This window comes from Notothenia rossii, assembly GCF_949606895.1.
Source record: "Notothenia rossii genome assembly, chromosome: 4".
Classification (NCBI taxonomy): Eukaryota; Metazoa; Chordata; class Actinopteri; order Perciformes; family Nototheniidae; genus Notothenia; species Notothenia rossii.
Genome location: NC_136902.1, coordinates 47,031,453 through 47,048,132, shown reverse-complemented (window position 1 = coordinate 47,048,132; position 16,680 = coordinate 47,031,453). Strand labels below are relative to the sequence as shown.

General features: G+C 39.0%; 3 protein-coding genes across 4 annotated transcripts; all 3 read left to right on the top strand.

Annotated features, from left to right (window-relative positions):
- The first annotated feature begins 238 nt into the window (after positions 1-238).
- Positions 239-5,707, top strand: LOC307037383 (TBC1 domain family member 22B-like). Its single transcript, XM_079678214.1, has 5 exons — positions 239-834; positions 913-988; positions 1,170-1,297; positions 1,415-1,510; positions 3,727-5,707. The coding sequence occupies exons 1-5, from the start codon at positions 679-681 to the stop codon at positions 3,853-3,855; spliced, it is 585 nt and encodes a 194-aa protein (XP_079534340.1). The 5' UTR covers positions 239-678; the 3' UTR covers positions 3,856-5,707.
- A 2,007-nt stretch (positions 5,708-7,714) lies between these two features.
- Positions 7,715-11,725, top strand: LOC307036073 (uncharacterized protein). 2 transcript variants are annotated; one of them, XM_079676080.1, is made up of 2 exons: positions 7,715-7,909; positions 8,807-11,725. In XM_079676080.1, exon 2 carries the CDS (start codon positions 8,825-8,827, stop codon positions 10,394-10,396), a length of 1,572 nt encoding a protein of 523 aa, XP_079532206.1. In that variant the 5' UTR covers positions 7,715-7,909; positions 8,807-8,824; the 3' UTR covers positions 10,397-11,725. The 2 variants fall into 2 exon arrangements, with proteins under 2 accessions (XP_079532206.1, XP_079532207.1); XM_079676081.1 differs by having other exon boundaries at positions 8,804-11,725.
- Positions 11,726-12,190: 465 nt separating this feature from the next.
- snrpg (small nuclear ribonucleoprotein polypeptide G) lies at positions 12,191-16,312 on the top strand. Its single transcript, XM_079676082.1, has 4 exons — positions 12,191-12,338; positions 12,546-12,568; positions 13,395-13,519; positions 16,076-16,312. Exons 1-4 carry the CDS (start codon positions 12,307-12,309, stop codon positions 16,124-16,126), a joined length of 231 nt encoding a protein of 76 aa, XP_079532208.1. The 5' UTR covers positions 12,191-12,306; the 3' UTR covers positions 16,127-16,312.
- The last annotated feature ends 368 nt before the right edge of the window (positions 16,313-16,680 follow it).

Here is a 16,680-nt window from a genome sequence, read left to right as displayed (position 1 = left end):
GTAGTTGTTTGCTGCTATGGAGCACTACATCAGTGCTCCACTACCTGTATGTCATTGTAATGTTTTTTTTTTAAATATATATATATATATATATATATATATATATATATATATATATATATATATATATATATATATATATATTTTTTTTTCAGTTATAAAATAAACAGACATTGCTCCAGATAACAGAAAAAACAACTAAACAAAACATAACGGGGGGGGGGGGGATGCAAGGATGACTTCCTTATACAGATGGTAACATACACAGGACATTACATATACAATACATTACACAAGAGATACATTACACAAGAGATGCCATATTGACAGGGTCAGATAGGAGAGCTGCGGACAGTGAACCGTATTCCCTAAAAAAAAACAGCAGAGAAGCTGCACGCTCCATATATCATTGTACTGTTGTCATATATTCATTTGTTTAGAAGTCTAGTTTACTATACTAGACCTGTGTCCTGTCCATATTTGTGTGTAGACTGTTATTTTTATAAATGGATTGTTGTGCCTTCATTTTTTTTATTTAAATACAGCATTTTAATCTCTCTGTTTGTATCACACACAGAGAAATTGACAATAAAATTGAATTTGACTTTGGCTGTCCCTGAATATTGTTCTCATTGTTTACAAAGTGCAGGTATATCAGTCTTCTAGCCCAATTGTCATATGTGTGAGGCAGGCCCTTTCCCTCTCACTTTGCTGTTTGTTGTTCCAACAGAAGACGTGGAGAACTCTGAGGTGGCTGCGCTGCCTCTGGACACCCAGAGAAACATCGAAGCTGACAGCTTCTGGTGCATGAGCAAGCTGCTGGATGGAATACAGGTCTGTTCACACACATACACCTCATAAACATTTAGTTCAAAACTGTGATCCAGTTGACTGAAAGGGCTTTCCTTTCAGGACAACTACACCTTTGCTCAGCCTGGAATCCAGAACAAAGTGAAAGCTTTAGAGGAGCTGGTCAGCAGGATAGATGGTGAGTCCGAGAGTGTCACATTAGGCTTTAGGTCACATGGTCTTCGCTCTGTTGCTCATTCCTCTTTGGGGCATTTACTATGAGCTCATACATGTAGAACGTGATATAAGACTAACCAGCTGATCCCAGATAAGACCTATTAACCAGAAACCCATATGTATTTGTGTGTGTCTGTCTCCAGAGGACATTCACAATCATTTCAAGAGGTACGAGGTGGAGTATCTGCAGTTTGCTTTCCGTTGGATGAACAATCTGCTGATGAGGGAGCTGCCGCTTCGTTGTACTATTCGTCTCTGGGACACCTACCAGGTAGAGTGTATACTACGAGCAAACCCTCACAGTAGGAAGTAATCTTTCTAGAAGTAATCCTCCTAGTGCTGGACAGACTTGGTTCTCCCTGTTCATGTCTTTTCTCTTTTCCCACAGGCTGAAACAGAGGGGTTCACACACTTCCACCTGTACGTCTGTTCTGCCTTCCTCATCGAGTGGCGCAAAGAAATCCTCTCCATGGTGGACTTTCAGGTACAGATCAGTTTAGTCCTCCACACTTAGGTCAGAAAGTCATCAATAAATATTGATTGATGAAGCAGCAGATGGTAGCAAGACTTACAATACTGTATAGACAGGTTTATTAAGAGACAGGAGCAAGAGATCAAAAATAGAGACTCGGCAATCTATTGAAAACTGCATTTAAATAGGCTGTGATGGAAACTTCTGAAGCAATGGAGACAGGACTCAGAGAGACACGGGGAGAGCTGGAACTTTGATGGCAAACACTGATGGTTTATTTGGAGCTTCGGCCGGAGAATTCACAAGACATGTGCTGTGCCACGAGGTGTCACAGAGGTTGCCAGACCAATTCTAAAGATCTCTAACCCCGACCCAAGTATTTAGCTGGTTCTGAGAGAATAATCAACATTGTGCATAACAGGATAAAACAGGAGGAGCACTAAAACATCTCTATCAGCTGACCCCAACAGGCAGGAACAGGGAGACAGAACACTGAGAGCACAGCAGCCAAGGCTACAGGTGCTCAGTGAGGGCAGTACAAACTGATAAACTGTGTCAAAGGTGTGGGCCTAGGAAAATATCCCCCCATCAAAGACCATAGTCCAAAAAAACAACAAACAGAAGTGTCAAAAATAAACTCAGTAGTGAGTAGCCCCCCCGTTGTTGTTGATAACATCAAGATGTGTTTAGGCATGCTTGAGCGTTTCCAGGAGGCTGGTGGGAACGTTGCTCCATGAGGTGAGGATGGCTTCACAAAAGGCATCCACGGTCTGGAACTGACTTCCATTTTTGTAAACTTCCCCTGCCATCCATCCCCAAACATTCTGAATGGGATTTAGACCAGGGGAACAGGCTGGATGGTCCAAATGAGCGACGTTATTCTCCTGGAAGAAGTCCTTCGTCAGGCAGGCGTTGTCCTGTTGAAAGACCCAGTCATCACCGCACAGACGAGGGCCCTCAGTCAAGAGGGATGCCCGCTGCAACATCTCCACAGAGCCATATAAAGCATAACCTGAAGCTCCATTGTGCCTTGAAGGAAGAAGCCCCCCAGATCATGATGGAGCCTCCTCCACTGTGCCGTAGAAAACCTCTCCAGTGGGAGCTCCTTGTCATGACAGGAACGTTGGAAGCCATCAAGACCATCCGGGTTAAATGTTTTCTGAGAGTTCAACTTTCTTAGACGTTTTTGTTCTTTAAGCCCTTCTCTCGCAGAGAGTCTACCACCAAAACTCTCAGTATCTTTTAAGAAATTTAAAATGAACGTCTTACTGCATCCAGCCTCGGCAGCTTGCTTGTGTAGCTCAACAACCTGCCACGTTCAAAGACAGAGCCTTCTGCCTTTGCCATCTGGAGGTCATGATTTTTGCGCAGATTTTGACACTTCAAGGATATGGTCTTAAACTTTTGATCAGCTGATGATCAGCCTGTTCAAAATAATAAATTGCCTACTCTCTATTATTGGTCTCTTGCTCCTGTTTCTTCTTTTTGCATTTTGAAGCTCTACCAACAACCTGGTTACGATCCACCAGTGCGAAATGAGTATTATTGTCATTTTTCCCCCGGTCTCTAGATTTTGTTCAGAAATGTATTATACAGATACATTTCAACCCCCATACCACATACATACCCTGCCCTAACCAAAAACCCTAAGAGCTACCCATAACCCTGACTACTTAATGGGCTGAAGTATTTATTTTATCAGTCTAAACATTTGTTAAAAACAGGTAAGATAATAAACACAGACACATTATGGTAAATATATATGGATTTCAGAGGAAAGTACATTTGTGTAGAAGTCCACAGCCATTCAGCATATTCAATCTCTGACATATTTGCTTTACTGTAAGTGCTTTAAGTGCAAGATAAAGACATTTTAATAGTTTTGTCTCATTCCATACCTGAGGACCACTGAGCAGTTACTATTTTATAGTACCCCCGAAATGTATAGGGAGGCGTATGGTGCAGTGGATAGAGCCTTGGTGTTGGGATCAGTGGGTCACAGGTTCAAACCCCACTGCAGTCAGCATGTCGTTGTGTCCCTGGGCAAGACACTTCACCCCAAATTGGTCCTGTGGGGATTGTCCACAGTATTGAGTATGTAAGTTGCTTTGGATAAAAGCGTCTAACAAGTAACATGTAATGTAATGTAATGTATTTGAAATGCTATATTTATTTTGTATTAACCCCTGCCTTCCAAACCAGTAAGTGTGATTTCTGTTGTTCCTCAGGGCCTTCTTATGCTACTGCAGAACCTTCCCACAATCCATTGGGGTAACGAGGAAGTCGGCCTCCTGCTGGCTGAAGCTTATAGACTGAAGTACATGTTTGCAGACGCACCGAGCCACTACAAGAGATAGGCCCAAGTCTGATAGACCCTCCAGAGCAGCTGTGTCTCTGAGGAACCTGGGACACACAGAACTTGAACTCCAGTGACTGACACACTTCAAGCTCGGTGACTATGAGAATATTTGCAGTCACTGCACTGTATCGATGGACTGTTACAGAATGGATAACCACACCCACCCCACCTTGCTTTACTTGTACAGTCTGTGGTCATGCAACATGAATAACACTGTAATATAAAGGGAGGACGTCTGTGAGATTATCCTTTTAGTGAAAGATGTCATCTACAGATTCTGTTTTTTGAAGATATGTTTTGGTAGTTTTTTTACAAGGGAAATAATCTTAGATGTAAACCAGGCAACTACAATAATTTATTTTTCTTTGTTCAAATGTATTTAGTCTTACACTGTTAAGCTATTAATAATAAGAAGGACCCCCGCCCCCCCTTTCAGATAAGAGTGCTAATTTATGATTAGACTTATATTTTGGTTCAGGGTTTTCAAATTTGCACTGTACAATCAATTTATAAAATATTCTATATTATACTTTTATTCAATGACTCGGCTCATTGTTAGCCAGTACTTATATTTAAAATTGCTTTAGGCATTAGACCTAAGAGTAGCACATTGTAGGTACTGTGTCTATTTAGCTTGAGTTCTGGGTTAAAGGTGGAGGAACACATTTAGTACCTAAGCCTCAGTCAGAAGAGAGGAGGTTAATGTAGCTTTGAAATTCCTTGTTTAAACTGCTACCCTGGAATCTTATCTAAGTCTTATTTGATTTTGTCCCTGTCTTAGATAAATCTAAATGTTATTATATGTTGACGGTTAAATTAGTTAGAGATTGTGGCACATGGTAACAATGGCAAAACATGAGATCAGCAACAACTGGTCTGTTTGAATCTTTAATCATTTCCTTTTGCGTAACATTCAGAGTAAATGATTGTATGATAATCTGTGAACTATCTAACTGGATACCTGTGGTCACCGTAAAGATGCAGGTAGTTAAACATCTTCCTCAGTATAGGATCATTTTAATATTTGTTTTTTTAGGTTGTGACTAAATGTCCTTCAGTATTGAAAAGGCATTTCCTCTTTTTTTAAATATCTCCAGAGTTATACTTGAGACAGTCCTGTGGACACAGTGCAGCTCACATAATTTTGATGCATTTGTTATGCTCTTCTGTCTTTTAAAATGTGACATGGATAATTGCTGTGTTATCATTAATGTTTGTATTTTATATTTGTTTATGGTTCAGGTTAGGTTGTATCTGTGACCATTGAGGGTTGAATATATGTGTTACTACTCATCTACCTTCATTACCAGTGATAATTATACCACAATGTATGTCTGAAAGATATGACAATCATTAGCCTTTTGATCAGTTGATTTCCTAATCTACAAGAGATGTTCTTTTTTAAATTGTCTTTTGCCATTTTGACTTTTTATTTTACAGACAGTGTCGACACTGTTTAATGAGTCCTAATTCATATTCAATAGTGATTTGGTGGCACTATATATTCTGAAGATGCTATGGTACTTAATTTGAGTCTGTGAAATAGATCATTTTCATTTTGGAACATTCTAACAGTCATATACTTACTTATGGTTTATTCATTGACAGTTTTGTGTTTAGCTTTAGCTTTGTGTTTAGCCTGCTATAATCTTGTGTTCATCCACCTTCTTTTCCCCAACTTTTAATGTATTTTAAGTGATGTTGTTGAATGTATGCCTTTAGCCTTAAAGTTGTTTTGTTTTTTCATTCAGGTGCGCCAACTGATTGTTCACTCCATCTAAAGGTCATAATGTCCTCAAAATATGATGTTGACTCTAAAGGCTGAAAAATAAAAAACAACTGATATCTTTCCAAGGCGTTCATGCTGTCTTTGGCCAATCAAATCTGTTTCTGAGTGATTCAGCATTACAATCAAAAGTCAATATTGAATAATGACAGCACACATATTAATATATATATTAATATTTTCTTTATACTAAACAGTTGTTATTCTTTCATTTTTGGCAAGTGTTTGTGGTGGTGGGGGGGTTTGTCTTGATCAGAATCCATTACTATTATCATATAATAAAGGGTTTTTAAGGCCTGCCAAAAACAGACACTATAGTTTTGGTAGCAACATGTTACTTACTCAATATACATTGTCAAAGTATTCCTTTCAATATTTCTTATTGAAAAAAACATGTAGTCAACATTATTTTTCATAGAAGAATGAGCGTTAACTTAATAACCTAAAAAAAGAAGTGGCATACATGTTTACAGTTTTATTTATTTAAGTCTTACTCTTTTATTGTCTGTAGTTTTGAATTTTATTATATTCTTTAAATGTTATGTTATTTTAAGTTACATAAAAACGTCCTGTTATTTTGCATCTGTTTATGTAAAAAAATGTACCATACAAATATACACTGAACTTTATTAGGTACGCCTGTCAACTGCTCCTTAACGCAGATATCTAATCGGCCAATCACATGGCGGCAACTCAATGCATTTAGGCATGTAGACACGGTCCAGATGGGCTGGTGAAGTTCAGACAGAGCATGACGAACGGGGAAGAAAGGAGATTTAAGAGAGTTTGAACGTGGCATGGTTGTTGGTGCCAGACAGGCTGGAGGTCTGAGTACTTCAGAAACTGCTGATTAACTGACTGCTGGGGTTTTCACGCACAACCATCTCTAGGGTTCACAGAGAATGGTCCGAGAAAGGGAAATATGCAATGAGCGGCAGTTCTCTGGGAGAAAATGCCTTCTTGATGCCAGAGATCAGAGGAGAATGGACTGGTTCAAGATGATAAGAGGCAACAGTAAGTCAAATAACCACTGGTTACAGCCAAGGTGCAGAAGACCATCTCTGAACACTCAACACGTGGAAACCTGAAAAAGTGTACCTAATAAAGTGGCTGGTAAGTCTGCGATTGATTGAATGTCATATATATCATATTAAACATTTGTTAGGATTTTTTAGGTTTTACACAATATTTATTCTAACACAGTGGTGGTAAAAGTACTTCAATTCTTACTTAAGTAGGGGTAGCAATACATATAATGTAAAATCTACTCTGTTACAAGAAGTAAAAGTACAAAAGTATTGGCATCAAAATATACTCAAGTGCCAAAAGTAAAAGTACCCATTATGCCTGAAGACCCATTTCAGAATCATATTTAATTATAAATTGTGATTATTTATGCATTTATGCGTTTATAACACATTTTAAGTGTAGAGCTAATTTAAATAGATAGATGGATAGGTACTTTATTAATCCCATTTGTGAAATAATTTTTATTGCAGCAGCTAAGTGTACAGACATTAAAATCTTTAAATCTTTAAAGCTGGAAGAAAGTATAACATAATAAATTAAATGAACAAAAATAACAACAAAAACAGCAGCAAGTCTATACATATCTACAGTACAAAGGACATTAACCACAAGAATGCTCAATATAAAATGTTCTAGATAAGTTTCACAATATATTACAGTAGCAGACCCCAAATGACTTTGTATACTGCTTCTGGATATCGTAATATCTTAATAGGCTATATATATTAATATATCAATATGTTGGTTTATTGGTTTATTTGTATTAGATAATGATCTAGATCCAAAACGTAACTAACTAAAGCTGTCAAATAATGTAGTGGAGTAAAACATACAATATTGGCTTTCAAAATGTAGTGGAGTAGATATAAAGTAGCATACAATGGGAATACTCAAGTAAAGCAGAAGTAGGCTATTTCAAAATTGTATTTAGGATTAGGAATAGTATGAGTGAATATACTTCATTACACTCCAGCTCTGACTCACATCAATACAGATACATGCGTTTGGTTCATAATTGCAAGCCTGTTTGAAGCAGGTTTGAAGTGGGCAGGTGGCGCGTGGGCCGGAAGTGACGCTGACGGCTCAGAGTTGTAATGCTGCCCATAAACTTCGGTTTCACTTCTGCAGCCATGTCGGTGTTATTTTTGGTAACGAAAGCATATGTTACCGAGACAAAACGTCTGAATCCAGCCCGTTGTGAAAATACCCTTCGAGTTGCACCTGTCTGAGGGCCAAGGTAAGATATTTTAAGTACCATAAGCTGCATTTCTTACACGTTTGTGCAATTAGCAAAGGGCTAACGTTAGCAAACACGAAGCTAGGCTGTAGTTGAGCTGCACCCATAGTACATTCCTGCAACGGTAATATTGAATTCTCACTATGGTTTATGGCCCTTAGCTATTAGGCTATTATTCAACTCGTGTTCGTTATTGCTGCCAAATGAAACCTAGCTAAACATTGTTGATAACATAAGCAAGGAAAAGGAACAAGCTAGTAGCTTCCCCTTTCCTACAAAACTTCACACACGTTAGCTGTCTCACTTCACTGTCAGGCAAGAGCAGCTTCAATTTATTTCTTTTTAATGCTGCATGCTTTAGCCTTTTCTTAGGGCTCTTGTATTGTTCTGATTTCTGAGGTTCTGACGACTTCAACTACTTCTCACAATTGTAATATATAGATATATATAATCCAAAGTTAGTATATTGCTGTATATTTCTGTTTCATGATGAAATTGTGCTGAGTATTCTAATTGATTCAGTATTCTTTCCGTTGTGTATTATTAAAATACTCTAGTGATAAATGTCTTTCTACTGTGAGTTTGTATATATTTGCTGTTATGGTTCATTTGTATTATATTTTGTATCTTATTACGTATTTTAGATATTTTTAACTCCTGTTTATTGCTTGACAAAATCATTTCCCAATTTTGGATGAATAAGACAAGATAAGATGGCCCTATATTAATCCTCGTGGGGAAATTCAGCAGTTTAAGCAGCAATAGAGTGAGAGTGAAACGCAGGACAGTACAGATGCACACAAGGATAATACAATTAAAGATAAAATCAAATACAAAAAGTATATAAGTTAGTGTAAGAAAGTAATAAGGTATCTCCTTCTATCTCCCCTAAAGCAGAAAGGAGCTTGGTGGAGGATGGATGGGGTCAGCTGGAGCTCCACCCGGGCGCCGGAGTCGTTCAGCCGCTCGGAGGCGGCAGCAGACACTCTCTCCAGGCTTGCCAGCTTTATTGCACGGGCTGACACAAAACAGCACACGCAAAACAAGAGACCGCCACCATCCCAACTTTCCCCTTATGTCTGTCCAGAATGTGGTGAGGGCTTCCTTTATGGGACAGAACTGTTGCAACACCAGGAACTAAAACATGCATTACCAAAGCCTCACCGTTGTCCGTCCTGTGGGCAGGAGTTCTCCCTAAAGTCGTCCTTGCAGCTACATAAGTGCAATCATGATGCTTCCCCATGTGAGGTTTGTCATGGAGAGTCACAGCTGGGCGCTCCGTGCCCTACATGTAGGACCCTCAGCTCAGATCCTGGCAGGCCGCAGGATAACTCGCCTCACCGCCAGACTCACATGCTGGATGGTAGCCCTTACGCATGTGCCCCGTGTGGGAGGGGCTTTAATCAGAAGCAGGCTCTGCTGCACCATCAGCAAGCTGGTTGTAATGAACCACCTTCCCCTTCAGACGTTGTTGATGCAAGTAGCCTTCCAGAGGATTCCCCACCAGTTTCTGAGGAAGACTCTGCCCGCTCTGACTCTTCAGACACCCGTTGGCCTGTCAGCAGAGCGGTTAATGGTTGTCAATTCTGTTCGAAAATGTTCCACACAGAGGCTGGACTGCAGCGCCATAAACAGACTAACCATGCAGAGAAGCTGTTGAAGCCTCCTCGGGGACAAAAGACCAAAGCTGCTTGTGGAGAAGTGAGGAAAGGAAGGAATGACAAGGTGAATGGAGATTTAATTAAAAGGCCAAAATCCAGTAGGAACCTTCTGAACTGTCGCTCTTGTGACATGGTTTTCACTAGCACCTCTAAGCTGTACGTGCACAGAAAAGAGAAACACAGCAGGGAGAAAATCATTTTGAGTGAACCAAAGCCGATCATTAGAAAGCGCAGGAGAGGAGGAGCGTATCCATGTCAGGTCTGTGGAAAAGTCTTCGTCCATCATTTGTCACTTAGGGCACATTACAAACAGCACACAGCCTCAAGCTTCCCCACAAGCCAGCCTGTAGAATGTACCACCAAAGAATTATCAGATAATGGATCAAATAAAGTAAAAAGCAGCACAACGGAACACAAGATTGTTAAAGCTGGTCGAGGGAGGCCCAGGAAAATGCCCAGGACAGAGGAAAAGGTTACTAATCCAGGGAGTTGCTCAGAAGTGCCTAAAGCCGAGGAGGAGGAGGAACTGGAGAGCGAATTTCCATGCCCCTCCTGTGCAGAGGTTTTCTCTCTGCAGTCGCAGCTGAAGGAGCATGTGGAGCTGCACCAGTCCGCCCTGAAGAGGAGGCAGTGCAGTGTCTGCACACACGAGATGGATACGTGCAAATGGCCGGGCTCAAAGCGGCAGAGGCTGTACCACTGTGTGCCGTGCCAGCAGGGCTTCTCTGCACTGGACTCTTTCCTAGAACACTGTCAGGAGCACCTGCGAGTCAGGGTGGAGGAGGACAGCATCACTGAGGGCTGCACACATCACAGCAAAGCCTGACATCCACTGTGAATGTTAGCAGAGATCCACTTTTGCCTTGAAGGGTTTGAGAGAGACAGTGATGAAATCTTGTTGAATTTCTTGTTGATTCACCTGTTCATCGATTAAGCATTCATAACATCTTGTTTTATACCCACGCTGTTGGTTTAACGTCATCCATACCAACATATCAACGCTTCAAGAGAATACATTGTTAAAGGACCATATCAATACTTTTTGCATGTTTCTTGGCCTTTCAATCACATATACTAATGATTGCTACATCAAATGTTTAATTTGTATGTAAATCAATTTGAAGAAGATGATAATTCAGTTTGGTAATTTACTTTTTCCCAGCATAAAATGCATTTAAAAATGGATCACTAGTTTGCTTAAGTGATTATGGGACCTTCAAAAATCTCCGATTTTAATCTGCATTAGCAATATCATTTGTGAAACCAATCACAACATAAGTAAAAGTTGGCATTGCTAAAAATATTTGTCATTAACACATTGAGCACAAATATTAATAATTTCAGCTTTGAAATGTAATGAACACACTCTAAACCAACAAGTCTACTGTAATGAATAACCTGTCTAGCAAGTGGTCATACTGAAAGATCGGGGGAAAACATGCAAAAACACCTGTATGCTCCTTAATATAGTTTGTGCGTTTGAGTTTACTATCTCCACTCTATTTTACTGTTCCTGCTGCCAGTGTTATTGTAAGCTCAGGACATTGCCAATGCACTGCCACAGATATTTTGTTAGCTAGAGACTATTTTTTACACCAAACATCTAGAGTGCTTAAGCCAAGTAAGATATATCTGAGGTCAGGTATGTCTTTACGTTGTTTTTCTTTATTAGATTTGGCAATAATTAGTCACCGTGGGGACTCTGGTGTGTCACTGGCCGTATTGAAGCACTAGAGATATAAATATAGTGCTGTGAAATCCTAAAGTACGAGATCTTGTTTTGAGGTTCCAACATGTGTAAGTTATTGTCTTTATCTACAGAATAAAGTACAGTTGAATAGCTGCCATGGGAAGCCTTTCATCACAGCCTTTCTTTTTAGCTGCAATGTACTTTGGTGATATTATCTATGCAAACATATGAATGGATGGCAGCCCTTCAGTGTGTGATGCTTGATAAGTGCGCTTTGACGAATGAACAAGGATCAACATCAGTTGTTTTTGTTATTTTCTAAGAGGTTTCGGCTACTGTTTTCAAAGTAATACTGTGAAAATGTAGAGAAAGATTTAATAGGTTTTAAAGCTTCTACGTTTCACGGTGTTTAGTAAATGAGGTTATGGCTCTTAATAGACAACAATTAAAACTATTCTCATTAAATATTTTGTCTGTGTTCTTTATACTAATGTTGTGTATACAATCAAATGTTTCTAACAATGGTAAACGTAGTGATCATTACATGTTTGAGCGCTTTATTTTAAATTGTATGCATATGTCTGTTAGTTTCTACACTTAACAATGTTAAAAACTACACTCAGTCTAGAGCAGACACAAAGCTGAATGACTGACTGACAAGTGGGGATTAATCAGAATGAGAATACCTTTATTAGTCCCACAGAGGGGACATTTACATTCAACATTACATTAAACCGTGTTTATTAAATAACATGTATTTAAGTTATGTTGCAAGAAGATTTTACATTTAGGTGATGCCTTAATTTGCAACGTTATTCAAGCTTATCTTGTGCTTTACCTGACTTTCGTTCCGACTGTTTTGTTCATAAAATATAGGAAATGAACTAGCCGGACTGTCTCCTCCCGGCCTTACGGCGGCGCTCTTAGCATTTAGTAGCGGCGGGGACTTCCGGTCGCTCAGCGCACGTTGTCCTTCCGCGGTATTGTGAACGACTGAACGACGAACATTCAAACAACTGAGTCGGTTTTTAGAAAATACAGACAACATGAGCAAAGCACACCCCCCAGAGTTGAAGAAGTAAGTATTCGGGTTTGTTTAAATTAATATATAACGTATACTGTAATTTGACGACGTTTTATTCTCTAAAATGATACCCGTGAAGTTACCCTGCTACGTTGTTTGCCAAGGAAGCTAGCTAACATTAGCTAACCGGTCCGAATGCTAGCTTAGTAGTTATCGTCTAAAAGCCTCTCTAACATAACTCTAATCTTTTTCTTTCTACAGATTCATGGACAAGAAGCTTTCCTGTGAGTATACTCAAAAGCCAATATTTAAGCCTACTTAAATCGTTCAAATTACAGCCTTTAACCCTTGGAAAGCAATCGTTTAAAAAGTATAATAGGCCAAGAAAAAATATGAAATCATTAAAGTTGTGGTGTTTAAATAAAAATGAGTATTTTTAATGTAATGCATTTACATTGCATTGCATTTAGCTGACGCTTTTATCCAAAGCGACTGACAATAAGTGCATTCGACCAGGAAGATACAACCTTGAAGAAAACAGAATCATATAAGTACATCAGGTTTCATAGAGCCAAACATTTCAAGTGCTACTCAACTGGCTTTAGAAAAGCCAGCCCTTTATTAGTATATAAGTGCTTTGTTAGTAATTCAATCGCTCGAAGTGGAGTCTAAAGAAATGAGTTTTCAGTCGTCGCCAGAAGATGCAACATAAAGTTTAAAAGTATACTATCTAGAATGTAGTTTACAAATTATTTACTTTGCCTGTTTTGTTCATGTTGAACCAAACTGTAAAATAATTTAAACCGACTGCATTAGCAAAGAGCACACAGACATAAATCCTTCTGAGCAACAGTTTATCAAGAATAGAAGCAATCAACAGTCAATGGTTAAATACACTCAGAGCTTATCAAAATGTGTGCATATATATATATATATATATATAGTAAAAAAAAAACTGACACCCTATAGCATCTTAAAGCTTCCTAATTAAAAACGAAAGGTTAGTGTTGTGTATTGGAACTGGATCAGGGAATATCAGCAGAACATCACGTGAGAGCAAGGTCCCCCTTAAAATCATGCAATATTAATCAGATTTATTTTGTCCTTCAGTGAAGTTGAATGGAGGCAGACATGTGCAGGGCATCCTGCGCGGGTTCGACCCCTTCATGAACCTGGTGGTGGACGACTCTCTGGAGATGGGCCCAGGTGGACAACAGAACAACATCGGCATGGTGGTCAGTATCTCAGCTTGGTGTTCTTTGTTTTTCTGATTGTCAACAAATCCTATGTAAGAACTAAGCTGTATTCATTACAGTGCGTTTCCATTACAGTTTAGTAGCTGGTGCAATAACTATAGTAACGCAGTGTAGGCGGAGACGTGACGTCATCTTCAATGCGAACCACAAAACCAAACATCAGCCATTAGCTGTTAGCCCTCAGAGCTCACAGCTCCTCATATCTATAACAAGTACAAACCACAAACTGTCTGTGTCATGGAGAATACAGTCACTGGTTTATTTATGTCTGTATAGGCCGTTGTTGTGAGTGTGGACGGTCGGAGCATATACTGCGTTAGCTTAGCCGATCCCCATTCAGAAAACACGCATTTTAAAAGGTTTTTCGCCTGCCGTCTGTCTGCAGACTTGTCAAAGCATTAATTCATGGTTTTCACTAACCGGTATCAGTATGTTGTTACTTCGGCATCATTTTGAAATGTGTACAATTAAATCACGGTCAAATATGTTCGTTGTAGTTGTAGCCACTCACGTCACTAGTTTAGCATATTCAGCCCGGTTGTTGGCCCGCAAAGAACCATGATTTTGGAGGTCCAGAAAAACTGTGAAACGGTACCCGTTAGCCGGAACTACCCCTAGTGGAAACGCAACAAAAAACGGGCCTCATATCGTTCATAGCCTGAATTATATAACATTTTATACCTAAAAACATGGCGAAAATTGATATTTTAGTGCTGTTGACAGTATTTTCTGATTTATGGAGTGATAAAAAGAGATATCCAAAATCCCTTCTGTAAAAACTTTAGATTCTAGTATGACTACAAAATGAAATAAGAATTTTGAACCTGGCTTTATGCAATGTTCAGATTTGTGTTCCTGAAATGTATTAAAATATGCGCATATTTAATTAGATTATGGCTCATTTGCATATTTAAATGTGCTATTTTAGAAAACTTGTAATAAAAAAAACAATTGTCTTAATGTAAGTAATTAACTGGAGACATTTCTACCTGATATATTTAAGTTAAAACAATTACCCTATTCACCTGTAGTGTCTCGCCTTAACACGGAAAAACATAGCAGTTCAACTTTTCTGACATGTCCACTGAAATCTGCGTTACGGCACTTTCACCTGACCGTAGCAAGGTCCAATAATATCTACAAAAGTGGTGGTATTAATTTAAATTAATATATAATTTCTAATGCCGACATAAACATATTTTCTCAAATATGAATATGTGCTCTTGCAAAGAGTCATAAAAGTACTCTTTATATTAAAGTATTTTGTAGACCCTCCAGAAAAATCCTTGATTATGCGGGCTAAATTCTTGATTATGCGATTAAATATGCAGGGTTTTTATGTGATTTTATGCGGTGAAATTGCGGAAAGTTGCGAAATATGCGGGGAAAAAGAATAACATTTTTTTTTAATATTGAGCTGTCCTATTTATTCTCTCTCACACACAACCTGCCACTAACGTTTAACCCCTTTACTATTCAATTAAACACAGTCAATGTTTATTTATTGTAAAAGCGGGCTATTTTAATCACACACACACACCCCCCCCACACACACACACACACACACTTCTCCGCCTCATTCTGTTTTCATTTACTCATTCGTTATCTGACCAGCTTCAATCTTGTAGGCTACTCACTTCGTTTCTTGTAGCCCTCGAAAGGGTTTTGGAGGTTGATGCCTCGTGAACGTGAGTTGTTTGGCTTTCTTGTCCGCAGCAGCAGAAAGCATTTTCGAATGTTTGAATGAATCAAAGTGGGTCGTCACCGTCGATTTTCTCTTATGCTCCAACACACAGTTGCACGGGGTGCAGAATAGTTTCCCCCCACTTTTTGCCCGGCCTTTAGTAGAAATGTTTGTCGGTAAATGAGATGGATTAGATTTTTTCATCTTGGTGTTTTCTCTATCGTGTGAGCTCCACACGTTCACTCTATACAGTGTTGTTTGCATTCTGTGATGCGCGAGCTGATGACGTCACGTCAAGACGAGTTTACTTTTTTTTTTTTATACTTTGTGTGGAAAAATGCAGGGATTATGCGGCCTTTTGATAAATATGCGGCATTTTAAAAATCTGCGCCATTTTGCTGATTATGCGGTAAATTCTGCGATCGCAGAATCGCGTTTTTCTGGAGGGTCTATTTTTAGTAAAGAAGTAATAAATACAGGAGTTATTTAATCCTTCTGGCAAGGCAGAAAAAAAACAAGTGTACTGTACTAGCATAATGTCTACACAGGGTGTAGTAAAAGCAGCACGTTATTCACAGAACCTCCACGATGTGTTCAGGTACAGTAATGAGTATCAGCAGAGAAGTCAGCTGTACATTTGCAACGAGAGCCTAGCGCATAATCTCTGTAGTTATGCAAGTAAAACTGAAGAAACTAGACTAGAAGTGTCAAAATATACTAAACAGTTGTGCACATGTAGCATTGGTGAAACGCATTTGCATTCTGGTTAATTGTGGAGGTTATGACAGTGACGCATGGAGAAAGTCTGTCTTTAATAAACAGTGTTAACTCTGTGTTCTCATGTTTCACAGGTCATCAGGGGAAACAGCATCATCATGTTGGAGGCCCTGGAGCGAGTATGAGAGGAGAAAATAATGATCCACACCTTTTTTACATTCTGTTATAGTTTTTAGTTTTGAAAGAGGCAATGCGTTTGTGTCTTTGAACTGTAACATGTGTAATCGGATTTCCATTGATGTTATGTTTTGACATATTTTGAATTGCGTGTGAGATATTGATCTTGTGAATAAACCAGTTTTTCTTTGTAAGTTGTCTGTTTAGTTAACTAATTACAGAGTATTAACACCAAGTCACAGATGACTGCCTGAAGCCACTGTCAAATGTTCTTTATTCATGGTACTGTAGATTATGTTTCTGTTCAGGATAATATCAACCCTGCATTAATCATGAGAATTAGGTCAACAATTGCATTGGTTGAATGTTTGGCAATTAAAAATCACATAAAGGTACAATCCTATGAAGCCCCCTCCAGCAAAGTTGTTTAACTTTAAAAGTCAGAGCCAGCTCCAGAACAGCTGATAGCACTTTTGCGCAAGATCCTTCATAATGCTTGTTTCCAGGGCAATGATTAACGATCTCTGTCTGAGGTGGGCTCCTCCTCTCAACAGAAACTCCT

What these genes read in the sequence shown, in the direction of transcription:
- LOC307036073 (XM_079676080.1), top strand. Translation starts at nt 8,825, where the DNA reads ATGGATGGGGTCAGCTGGAGCTCCACCCGGGCGCCGGAGTCGTTCAGC.
- LOC307037383 (XM_079678214.1), top strand. Translation starts at nt 679, where the DNA reads ATGTGTGAGGCAGGCCCTTTCCCTCTCACTTTGCTGTTTGTTGTTCCA. An exon ending in AGCTGCTGGATGGAATACAG is followed by an intron (nt 835 to 912) that starts GTCTGTTCACAC and finishes CTTTCCTTTCAG; the next exon opens with GACAACTACACCTTTGCTCA. An exon ending in TCTCCATGGTGGACTTTCAG is followed by an intron (nt 1,511 to 3,726) that starts GTACAGATCAGT and finishes GTTGTTCCTCAG; the next exon opens with GGCCTTCTTATGCTACTGCA.
- snrpg (XM_079676082.1), top strand. Translation starts at nt 12,307, where the DNA reads ATGAGCAAAGCACACCCCCCAGAGTTGAAGAA. An exon ending in CACCCCCCAGAGTTGAAGAA is followed by an intron (nt 12,339 to 12,545) that starts GTAAGTATTCGG and finishes TTCTTTCTACAG; the next exon opens with ATTCATGGACAAGAAGCTTT. An exon ending in AGAACAACATCGGCATGGTG is followed by an intron (nt 13,520 to 16,075) that starts GTCAGTATCTCA and finishes CATGTTTCACAG; the next exon opens with GTCATCAGGGGAAACAGCAT.